The sequence below is a fragment of the Asparagus officinalis genome, chromosome 7 (assembly GCF_001876935.1).
Source record: "Asparagus officinalis chromosome 7, Aspof.V1, whole genome shotgun sequence".
NCBI lineage: Eukaryota > Viridiplantae > Streptophyta > Magnoliopsida > Asparagales > Asparagaceae > Asparagus > Asparagus officinalis.
Window position 1 is genome coordinate 116,953,169 of NC_033800.1, and position 12,963 is coordinate 116,966,131.

At 37.4% G+C, this 12,963-nt stretch overlaps 1 protein-coding gene across 4 annotated transcripts; it reads left to right on the forward strand.

The window, feature by feature from the left end:
- On the forward strand, nucleotides 7,491-12,717 carry LOC109849526. 4 transcript variants are annotated; one of them, XR_002249125.1, is made up of 6 exons: nucleotides 7,491-7,624; nucleotides 7,734-7,847; nucleotides 8,830-8,867; nucleotides 9,063-9,145; nucleotides 10,948-10,983; nucleotides 12,097-12,717. XR_002249125.1 is itself a non-coding variant. In XM_020419373.1 (5 exons), exons 2-5 carry the CDS (start codon nucleotides 7,804-7,806, stop codon nucleotides 12,211-12,213), a joined length of 282 nt encoding a protein of 93 aa, XP_020274962.1. In that variant the 5' UTR covers nucleotides 7,491-7,624; nucleotides 7,734-7,803; the 3' UTR covers nucleotides 12,214-12,717. The 4 variants fall into 4 exon arrangements, 1 of the variants encoding a protein (XP_020274962.1); XM_020419373.1 differs by lacking the exon at nucleotides 10,948-10,983; XR_002249124.1 differs by lacking the exons at nucleotides 7,491-7,624; nucleotides 7,734-7,847 and adding an exon at nucleotides 8,594-8,734.

The window sequence follows — 12,963 nt, forward strand, 5'->3', positions numbered from 1 at the left end:
TAAGTCGACTCATGCACACTGGCAAGTCGACTTACCATAAGTCGACTTAGCCTTGTGCATGAGTCGACTTATGCCAGAAAAACTGGTTTTTCTGATTTCTCCACATTTTCCTCTTTTCTTTGAGAAGTACCTGTAACTCTTCTTTGTTAGGATACAGAAGTTAAATGAAAAAACTGACGCTTATGAAAAGATCATAGCTAGCACTCACTAGCCGTTAACTCGTATTTGAATGTTTAGCTAGATAGGGTCATATTTATTGAACAATTCAGAGATAAGTACAGTTAAAGAACAGAACAATGTTTTTTTAAAAAATAAATATTGAATAAGACGTACAGATCAAAACTGTACAAAGAAGAGATCAAGGAAAGCACACAATTAGATAGAAGAAACAAAGAACTCTTCACTAAACTTTGCATTGGCTTCCTTCATTCACTTGATATGAGAAGTATTTTTTTTTTTTGGTCAATGAAAAAGCTTTTTTCATTAATCCAAATATGAAAATGATTAGTACATCAAGATCTCTACAAAGAGAAACTAACTACAAAAGAATATCTAGTCTATCATTTACAAAGATAAGAGCCATTCCCTGTAATCAGCAAGGTCGGGATCATTCAGACAGATGGTTAAGATATCAATTTTGATATTCCTAACCAATTGCATAGAGCATCTACACTGCTGCTGAAAAAACCTGATATTCCTCTCTCTCCAAATATTGTAAATTGTAACCGATATAGCCAGTCTCTTCAAATTCTGTTTAAAGCCTTTACCTCTCAATCTAGTATTGAACCAGCACATAAGAGAATTCCAGTCACAAACTTGCCAATCAAATTTGAGCCAATCCATGATTGCTAACCACACTTCCCTTGAGAAGGAACAGTCAAAAAATAAGTGATTACGGCTCTCAGGAGCAGCTCCTGCACACAGATGACAATTATTTGCATTAATAACTCCTCTCCTCAATAATCTGTCCTGTGTGAGAAGTCTGTTCAGCACAGCAAGCCAAAACACAAAAGAGTGTTTCTGGTAGTTCAACTTTCCCCATACTGTATTGAACCAGGGCACTCGTTGAGACGTTGAAGAGAAAACAACATACACTGCAGATATCTGGATTTTTGAATTCTTATAACAAGAATTAAGAATTTTCTTCAAATTTTCAACCCCACCGCAAGCACTTACAGCTTTGTCCCTGACTCTAATCAACTGCTTCCACATCCATGAATCCCCAGTTCTTGCACTAACCTGCCAAACATCCAAGTGCTTTAGATAATTGTCATGGATCCATTTTATCCATAATATCTCCTTATTCACATGAATATACCAAAGGCTTCTCACAGCTGAAGCAAGATTCCATATAGAGGCAGAAAACACCCCCAATCCTCCATATTTTTTTATCATAACAGACTTTGTCCCATGAGACCAACGGAACTTTAAAGGAATTTTCAGTCTTACCCCATAAGAACTTCCTACACAACTCATCCATCTTCATTGTGATTTTTACAGGGAGAACAAAATATGAAGTCCAGTAATTTTGAATCCCTAAAATCACACTTTTAATGACCTGCAATCTTCCTGCATAAGAGAGGTTCTTATGTTTTAAACATTTCTGAAATTGGTTTGATATAGAATCAATAAGAGGACTGCAATCAACATATGAAAGTCTTTTGCAAATGAGGGGAACTCCCAGATATCTGAATGAGATTGCACCTTGAATAAACCCCAGGAAATTGTTTATATCTGATTTAACAGAATCCTGCACACCACCAAAATATATAGAACATTTGTTCAAATTTGCTTCCAATCCTATGGTGGCACTGAAGTCCTTGAAACACTGATAAAGCCTCTGAACTGAGTATAAGTCACCTTTGGCAAAAAGTAATAAATCATCCGCAAAAATAAGATGAGTTATTTTGAGATTTTTGCACTTTGGATGATATCTGAATAATCTATCATTCTGTAACTGATTTAATCTCCTTGATAGATACTCCATGCCCAAAATAAAAAGATAAGGAGAGAGAGGATCACCTTGCCTTAATCCTCTCCCACCTTTAAAATAACCATAGAGTGAGCCATTGAGTGATATAGAGTATTTAGGGGAAGTTATGCATATCATAATCTAGTTAATCACTGCTGCAGGGAACCCCAGCCCCTTAAGCATCTCATTCAAGAAACTCCAGCTAATTGTGTCAAAAGCTTTTCTTATATCAATGTTCATCATAACTCTTGGTGAAATATTCTTTCTATTATAGCTTTTAGCCAGCTCATGAGCCAAAGAGATATTACTTGTAATTTGCCTACCTTTAACAAAAGCACTTTGAGCTTCATTCACAATGCAGCCCATGATAGGCTTGATTCTATTAGCTAGAATTTTAGAAATGAATTTATAGAGGCAATGCCCTGTTAGACCCTAGAGGGGGGGTGATTAGGGTCTTATGCTAATCTAATCCGATTAAATGCCAATTAAAACTAATTAACAAATATATTCTTGCAAGATAGATATACAAAGAGTTATGTACAAGAATATGCAATATACAAAAGGTGATATATCCTATATGATAGAAATATATGCAAGATATATAAACAATAAGATATATCCTAACAAAGAGATATAGACAATGTATGTGCAAGGATATAAAACTAACAAGAGGGGTAAACAAATTAACTACAAATGTGATAGAGCAAAATGATCAACAAGCAATACACAATGGCGATGTAAGATATGAACATGAAAACAAGTGCGCCAATGCAATCACAAACAAAGGATATGTTTACGAGGTTCGGTCCCCACGACCTACGTCCCCGCTCCTCACCTCGAGGAGATCTCCACTATCACAACCGGGTTTTCTACGTTCACCCGAACAACGTTTACACCTCACAATACAATCACTATGTAATCACACCTCACACACTAAGTGTTGGTCCTAGCCCGTGTCCTCCTCCTCAAGTGCTCGGTTACAACCTCTCCCTAGGCACGTCAACCGACGCCACTCCTCTTGGATTCGACCCCGTCTCTCACCACACACTTCTCTCGGTGTACAAGTGTATTACAAGTGAATCCTCACAATAAGCACAATATAAATCAAATGATTTGTTCTCTAAACAAGGTGAGAACTCAATTAAGCACAACTCTAAGTCACTAATCTCACAACCCAAAATTATACTATGAATGTAAATACAATAAGCTCAATAGGTTGTGTGTGAACAAAGAGATAATAAAATCAACTAAACTCAATATGAACACAAGCTCAATAGGTTGTGTGTGATCAAAGAGATAAAACAATATAAACTCAATATAGAAATCTAGCTTATGGAAATTAAGATCAAAACAATAAATAGCTAGAATTGAGTTTAAGGAAAACTTCTCTATAGATCAAGAGTGAGAGAGAGATGAGTTGAATGCCCAAACACCAAAGAATGATCTCCTCAAGCTCTTGTGAAAGTTCTTCATAAACAAACTCTTGAAACAAACTTAAAAACCCTTAAACAAACTTGTAAAACTCTTTTTAAAACTCTCTTAAACATCCATGAGAAACAATGAAAGTTGAGGGTGGAGCTGCATCAATCTCCACCACCTGCGAAATCTCCTCTGTCGGGTTGCTCTCCACCTGATGAGAGCTGGGAAGCTTCAAGATAGAAGCCTCATCGAATGTGACGTCCCTACTCAGCACAATCTTCTTATCAACTGGATCCCAAAGCTTGTATCCCTTGACACCACGCTTGAATCCTACAAATATGGCCTTCCTAGCTCGAGGTTCCAACTTATCAGTTCTAACATGATAATATGCAGGGCAACCAAATACCTTAAGCTGGTCATAGTCATGTGCTGTCTCTCCCGACCACATCTCCATAGGGGTCTTCCCCTCAATCGCAGATGAAGGCAGCCTGTTAATGAGGTGGCTCGCATAAGAAAGTGCCTCAGCCCAAAAGATCTTCTCCAAACCACTATGCGCCAATAAACATCGAATCTTCTCCAGCAAAGACCGATTCAATCTCTCTGCCACCCCATTCTGCTGCGGTGTATGACTAACTGTGAAGTGCCTCTCTATGCCCTCGTCTCGACATAGCTGCAGAAAGGGGTCTGAGGTATACTCGCCGCCGTTGTCGGATCGCAACGTCTTGATCTTTCTCCCAGTCTGCAGTTCCAATCTCTTCTTCCACTCCACAAACAAATCTAGGACTTCACTCTTATGCTTCATGGTGTACACCCAACATCGCCTAGAATAGTCATCAACGAACGTGACGAACCAATGTCGACCACCAAGTGATGCCGTCTTAGTGGGACCCCAAACATCTGTGTGCACGTAGTCCAAGATGCCCCTCGTCCTATGAATGGCCGTCCCGAACTTCACCTTCGTCTTCTTGCCAAGTACACAGTGCTCACAGAATTCTACTTTACCACTCTTGGCTCCCTTCAAAAGCCCCTGCTTGCACAATGCCTGCAGTGACTTTTCACCTGTATGCCCTAGCCTGTAGTGCCAAAGTCTGCTCATGTCCGCCTCTGAAATCGCCGAAGCAACCTGGCCAATCTCGGTGCTCCCCTTCAGATAATATAAATTATGATTTCGGACTCCCTTCATCACCACCAAAGATCCCTTAGTAACCTTTGCTACAGCATCCTCAAAGGTCACCCTGAATCCCTTCGCCTCCAAAGCCCCCACTGAGATAAGATTCTTCTTAAGTTGAGGAACGAATCTCACCTCCTTCAGCTCACGGACTACTCCATCGTGCATCCGAATCCTCACAGTACCTATCCCACGAACGCCACAGGATTGATCATTTCCCATGACCACAACACCCCCATCGAGTCTCTCAAATGATGAGAACCAATCTCGCCTAGGAGTCACATGATAAGTAGCGCCAGAATCAAGCATCCACTCCGATGCATCCAAATGGTTCACCTCCGGAGTAATCAAAAGAGAAAAGCTCGAATCATCGGAATCATCGCCTTTCGCAACATTCACCTCATTGGCCTTCGGGCCCTTATTCTTGCTATTCTCCTTTTCTTTGACTTTCGGGCAGTCTCTCTTCCAATGTCCCTGCTCTTTGCAGAATGCACATTGATTCTTTCCAAGCTGGTGACGACCTCTTGACTTTGACCTCCCTCTGTTTCCACCTTTCTGATATGAGCTTCTACCTCTCGCCGACAAGGCCTCTCCTGAAGTACTAGCGCGGGAAGTCTCCTTATCCTTCCTCCTCAAATCATAGTTCGTCAATGCGTTAGTCACTTCACTATAAGTGATAGAAGATCTCCCGTTCAGCAACGTAAGCACGAAGGTATCATACTCCTCATCCGGTAAGGAGCCCAAAAGAATAATAGCCTTGTACTCATCTGTGATCTTCTCATCCACGTTCGCCAAGTCCGACAACAACTTAGTGTAGTTGTTCACATGAGCCGCAAGCGAGGTACCTCTGGACATCTGAAATCTGAATAATCTTCGCAGCAAGTGCAACATGTTCTCAACACTCTTCGTGAGATACTTATTGTTGAGAATTTTCCACATCTTCATTGCAGATGTCACCCCAATCACATCGTATTTCAGCTCCTGTTCCAAACAGGACCTGATCACCCCGCAAGCATTTCGATTCATCTTTTCCCATATCGCCTCTTCATATTTAGGTGGCCTCACATCGACCATGATGGTCTCCTCCAGATTTTGAGCATTGAGCGCATCCTGTACGTCGCTCATCCACAAACCAAAATTGATCTTGCCGTCATATTTCACAACACTAATCTTAGTGTTCTGAAAACCCACTTGAACTGTGCCTGTCATCTTGCTGCTTTCACCAATTACTTCACCCATAATCACAACTTCCAAATTGTAGAGAAAGATCCAAACTTTGAAAGAATAAGAAATTACCCAACTGAACCCTAGATTGGATTCCAAATAGAACTCCTAACCACACGAGGAAAGCGAGATCTTCAACGGCAACTTCAAACCCTAACTCCACCAAAGCCTAGAACTCCAAGAACCAAGCTTCAAACTGAATCTTCCTCCATGCACCCACCATAGCTAAGATATAAGCTGAGCTCTGATACCACTTGTCGCGCGCCTATGCGGAAGCCTTGCACGAACTCACAACGAACCTGTGATCACGAGTAGAAGAAAGCCAAACTCTTGCACAAATCAAACCAATAACGCCAAATTAATCCAAACACAGAGATATACGCGGTTCGGCAATTTGCCTACGTCCACGGGGAGAGGATGGGGAGATTTCACTAATTCAAGGAGAGTACAAAGGGTTACAATCACACAAGAACTCTCAAACTAACCCTCAACCAAAGATCTCACCTTGCCCACAATATCTCCCTCTCACAATGCTCAAAAGATTCCTTAATCTCTGATGTTTAACCCTAACAAATCGTTTCCCTATTTATATCAAAACAAAAACCCAATCAGACTGCAAATAGGAAACCTGATTCTGCAAAAAACCCGCTATAAGTCGACTTAACAGAGTGCACAAGTCGACTTGGCAGAGAGAAAAACAACGAGTGGAGATGAGATCGTAAGTCGACTTATCAGACATTATAAGTCGACTTGGCAGAGGTAAAAACCACAACTCCGCTGCAGATCGTAAGTCGACTCATGCACACTGGCAAGTCGACTTACCATAAGTCGACTTAGCCTTGTGCATGAGTCGACTTATGCCAGTTTTTCTGGTTTTTCTGATTTTTCCACACATGTCTTACAAGAACTTATCTTTAACAACTCACTGAATTATGAATCTTCTTGTCCATCTAGGGGGTTAGGATATTTTATCTTCCACTAAATTATCAACTATATGTTGCATAATATAGTTATCCATAACAATAACAAACATTCTAACAAACATGAATCAAATTGGCCTGCATAAACTTAAAGTAAATAATTGAATGAGATACAAGTTTGTTATGGATAAGCTTTTTCCCTTAACAACATGAAATAAGTATTTGACAGCTGGTGATATTCCTTGGTGACAATTTCTAGAGATGCAGTGTGTAGGAGCAATATAATTTGAGTTTCCTTTCATGGATAATCCAATCAACTTGGCCTTGAATACCAAGCTTATGTACATGCTGAAATTTGTAGCTTCTCACACTGGCTAGCACTTATACTCTTGATGCGGTGATATGAATTGCAGGTCAATTGGTCTGCATTGGGAAGAATAGACTATATGTTGCGTGATTGTTCTGTCTGCCAATCAAAAATTTGTTCTTTCTTGGACAATGTTTTTGCCCTTTAGCTTTTCTAATAAGAAAGGTGCCTCAGCTGTCTTCTTGATTGAAATATTAACCCTCTTGACAATATGTTGAATAATTGTTGGGTCTGCCAATCAACAATTTGTTCTTTCTTGGACGATATTGTAGCCCCTTAGTTTTTCCTATAAAAAAAGGTGCCTCGGTTGTATTATTAAGTAAAATATTAACTCCCTACCTTCCTTTTCACATTTTGTTTATGATTGAATAATCATTCTTTTGTAGCAGCTAGCTTCCGACTTTTTGTCAAATTATATATTTCTGGCTGTTGGAAGGGTTGGGTCTAGCACAGATTTAGTCACCCAAAGAGTTGAATATGTTCCGGATATGGATAAGAGAAGCCACCTGATGGATCTTCTCCATGTCTAAAAAGTTAATGGATCTAAAGACAAGGTACAAATCGTTGAATTGCATATCTAGGGAAAAGATCTTCACCATTTGTCATTCGCCTAAAAAAGCAATGTGCATGACCTTGATCTGATATCCTTGTGTTGTCCTCCAGCAAGCTTTAACCTTGGTTTTTGTGGAAACAAAACGAGGTGTGGATTCTTTAGAATACTGGTTATCTTCTAATGGCTTCCTTGCAACAGCTATACATGGAGATCGTACTCAGCCTGTAAGTTATATTACATTATTTAGCATTTCTACTTGTTATGTTTTGTTTTACTCCCAGCTTGTATGTTATAAAATCAATGCGCATGACCTTGGATGACTTGAGTCTTTGATTCAGTGTCTACTTATGACAATACTTATATCAATTTACAATACTGGCAGTTACGTTTGACTTCACTTACATTATTATTATTAATAATAGTAATCACCTTTAGTTCACAATTTCAATTTAGTTTTTTATTGTATATGCCTCAGTTTTGCATAAAGTTTTATTTGAGCATTGAAGCTCTGGATTTTTAGTAAACCCATTTGTATAGTTACGATACTATGTTTTAATAAAGTACTACAATTTCCATTTTGCAGGATATGATATCCTAATTTTATGTCATGAAATGTTAGTTAGTTGTCCTTTTTCCTGATGGTATATTACTTTACAAAGGAATTATATTTATTTTAACGAAAGTTTGAGACTTGTATAATGATTATACTTGAAATGAGTTGCTCAAGTTGGAAATTATATAATCATTATCTCAACAAAGAAATTACATTTTATGAGCTTTCCAAAAGAAAATAGCTTACAGATGAATCCTACCCATGAATCCCTCTCTCTTTGATAACGCTCAAATCCCTTCGGTCTCCTCGCTTCAGTTTCCTCTGTTTCTCAATGACAGCAAACTCTCTAAATTCATCCTTAGTTCTACGATCGACCTCCTCACATCAATTCCTTCCGTTTTCAATCGTTGGCAATGTTGCGTCCTTCCCTCATTATCGTACGTTACTATAATTGGTAGTAATTGCTAGGGCTTTCTAATCCATAGCAATTATTTTGTGACTCTATAAATACGTTATGCCTCAATTTTGATGGAGCAAATAAGGTTTTTGTTTCCAATTGTAATTATGGGTATTGGTAATTTCTTATTCATATTCTTCGGCTGTTTGTTTGATGGCTTACCTTTATTTTTTGTATTCATGATTGTTGCTGTCAGGTGTATGGGATTGATAGGAAGTGTAGAAAGCTATCAAGGTAAATTAAAATTTTATTTATCTCTATTATGTTGCATGATCAATTTTATATTCATTTATGATTTATGATTATGGTTATGATTATGATTATGGTAAGATATGGTTTTCACATCACATATTTAGAAAACATCATTCTCTGCAGTATCTAATAGGAGATTTCTTACAGTCATTTGACTCAAATTCCTTTCTCATGCAGAACCGTTTCATTGTTGTTGGATCAAGGACTCAAAGGTCATGAATGTTGTCTCTTCCACCGACTCTCTATTGATTCAACAATATGTAAGTGATGGGGTTTTTTCTATTTTGGTTCTGTATGTTTCTTCAGCATCTGTTGGCTTGTTTATTTGACAACATAGCACTTGTTTTGGATAACATCTTTTTCAGTAAGCGTGATGCATCTTGTTTCCTGAATTGTAGCCATAAAACTAACTACACCCATTTCATTGTTGGCTAAGTTTAACAAACTATCTTGTATCTACTAGATAGCCATATTGATACAACGGAAATTTCTATTTACAATATGTTTAATAAATTATCTTGTATGGTCTAGATAGCCATATAAATAAAAAAGAAAGTTTTTAAATTTTAACTTTAAAATATTTTATCAGATATAAAATTGAAATTTGATAACCCGAGCTTTTTATCTTTATCTTTACCACCATAAGAGTGCAGGTGCATTCTGTAAAAAAAAATGCCATGGTATTATTTTGCAGAAAATGAACATCAGATATGTTAGCCGTAGTGATGATGAAAATTTAAGGCATCATTGTGTAATTTAGTTTATTCTTTTTCGAAACCAAAAACGTGTCATAATTCGGACAGTGTATTTCTATGTGTGCATGAATGTTTGGGTATGCATTTCCTTTTGTGAACAAAGCTTTAAGTGTAATAGGAAATTCACAAAGGTGAAAACATGCCTTGGAACCTCCAACATAATCCCAACTGTTCAGTCTAATCTCAATACCTATGCATGTTGAAATCAAGTAGGTTGAAAACTTCTAGCATGTGCAAACAATCAAACATCAGCAACTATCAGAACCACACACAATGATCTATTTGGGATTATGATGCTCAGTGCATACATTTTCAAATCACTTCATTTCACTTTCCCTCTCAAGGTGGCAAGTTACATCCCGACCAAAGGTTGATTTGGTCGGCTTCATTTAAGACTTTGGGTTAAGCTTCTGCTAGCTGAAAAGCATAAACTTTATTATTCTTTGAATAAATAGACCATGGCTTAACAGCACCTTTGTCTTTGACTAATCAGGTCCTTTTGTTTATTGGAAATTGTACTGCCAACTTCTTCGATCTTTGGTTATATTTCAATGGTTTAGTACCAGCTTCCTTTCTGCTTATGTCTGGGTATTGATTGTTGGGCTGTAGACTCAAGACATGTATCAGCGAATTGAGCAATGAACATTTCGGCCATTTGCTTCAAAGTCTCAAATTGTACGCTGTTCAACTTGGTTAAAATTAATAGTGCATAAAAACCGAAAAATGAAGTGATTTGAGTTCTCTCGTTCATGCATCAAGTTTGCACAAAATAGATGGGCAAGTAGAAAGAGTTGGATCTATTTTCTATTTTGTATAAAACCCACAGATGTTCCTTTCCCTGTCCCTCCTGTGTATTTGTTTTTGGTGCGGGTGTCTGTGTGCATTTGTCTATGTCTTAACTCATGCAAGTATATTATTTTTCTTATTTTTCTTTTATTTTCTTATATTCCTTTTTTCGTATGTTAATTTATGTTCTCTTTTCAAAATTTTCAATGTTCCTGCACTTCAGACATTCTAAGCACAGAGTCTGAAATGCGCTTTTTGCTTTAACAATGGGATTTGTCTCATCACTTGCCCTTTAATATCCCATAGAGTATCTCCTTATTTCATAATGCACTCTATTTAGATGCCATACAGTACCTTTAGATCCTTTAGTACTTGTTTATTTTTTTATTCTAGAGAGAACTGGACCTTTGTAGATGAAAAGCCATGACCTTTTATAGGTCTTCAGTATAAAATTGAACAGTTGTTACCTTGAACAAATGCATAAGAGATGATACTAACTTTATATTTTCCTCTTTTTTAAGGTATAAAGATTAAGAACAACCAACAAGGAAAACAAGGTACAGTTCCTTTTCAAAAGTAATGGTTTATATAGTTTGTGTAGTATTACAACAAAAGTTTTATTAGTGGTACAATTACTATGTTAACTTATGTGTATTATCTTCCTGCATTTATGTTTTCAATGCCCACACTCGTGCAACATAAGATGCTTTGATTTATTGAAATACTTTGTCTGGATTTTGCACATACTTACAGGTAGCTATAGTCTTGCTATAATATATATACTGGTGAGTGTAGATAATAATACTATGTACTGTACACCCTTTAAAATATGAGCTTTAAGTTGTGATCTCATAGAAATCCCATGATAGCAAAGTGCCAAGTTCTTAAGTAAATTGAATTATCCAAAGGGATTTCAAAATATGAGCTTTAGGATGGGATTTCATAGATGACAAAGAGATGATTTTGCCTTCTCAATAAATACCTGGAAGGCATCTTGCATGGATGAGAACTCATTGACGTTGACATCCTTGTATGAAGAAAATATCTCCATGAACTGGAAGAGGTGCAGTTTTATTTCTCACTGTTAACAGCATTTGATAAGTAAAATATCTCCATGAACTGGAAGAGGTGCAGTTTTAGTTTACATTTCCTTCACGCTTCACTATTTGTTAGATCAGTTAATGTACAGAAATTAATAAGAAAAATGAAAGCTCAAAGAAATATGGGTATCATAGTTTCCATCTTTCGATAACTCTGATTGCATCAGCTATAAGACCAAATTAATAATTCATTTGCAACTGCAGAACTATATTAGTTTGTGTGTTTTGTTAGCTTGAAAGAATTAAAAGGGTATCAACTTTGAAGCTACATTTAGACATACACGTCACTTTCATACTTCCAACATAATTTGATTATGCATCACATATCAGATAGGATAAAAGCATCATATCTTATCTGATTGAGAATTGGCACCATTAACCTAAATCCATATTTGTCAACTTGCAAGTACTCCCTCAAATTTTTCTAGAAAGCAACTATACATATTAGTTGATTTCCTCCATATATTAACATTTTGTTGGGCATATGGGGGTTAGTAGTTTATTTTTAGTGCTAAAAAGAAGTATCTAATGCTAATTAGGTATTGATAATGTCGAGTATGATTGATATAGGGGCCATTTGGATCTAGATTAGATAATAAAGAAGACAGAGCACTTCAAACGAAGCCGTACATGAAAGCCTCCTCACATGCAACTCATGCCATTGGGGTTAGCTCAGTGCATTGCTAGCACATTTGTTATTTGATTTCCATCAAGTTGTAGATGGGCTACGAGAAGCTGAACTTGCAAACTCATTCATCGGGACTACCAAGAGAGGAATCGGGCCTTGCTATTCGAGCAAGACTATCTGTAATGGGATCAGGGTTTGTGATCTGAGGCATATGAATACCTTTCATGATAAACTCGAGATTCCGCTGAAAGATGCAACTTTAAGGTTCTGAGGTTTTAAATATAGCAATGATATGCTTAAGGAGGAGGTTGAGAAGTATAAGAGGTTTGCGGAAAGACTGGAGCCTTACATTGCATACACTGTTCATGTTATGAATGAATCCATTACTCAGAAGAAGAAAATATTGGTAGAAGGTGGACATGCCACCAGATTGTTCAGAAGTTCTTGTAGAATGTTCCGCATGATTCATGTGATCTTCGATTCCTTCATTTTGATCAGAGTGTGATATTGTTTCCTTGCTACCTTGAAGTTTTAAAGAAACAACTGCTTCGATTGTTTTTTCAGGTGCAGCTGTTTTTTTTTTGAAATTGATTACAACATTATGCTGCAAATTCTCTTGACAAGGATATTCCAGGCTTCAACTCTCACTCAGTGCAGTATCTGATGATTCTCTAGGGGAAGTTGAGTGTTGTTCCTATTTTCTTCAAATGTGAAATTGTCAGGGGATGCAACTGATGTTTGATGTTCATTAGTCTCTAAATTTGCACAACAGATGATTTATAGAATATATACTTTTTTATATATAGAAA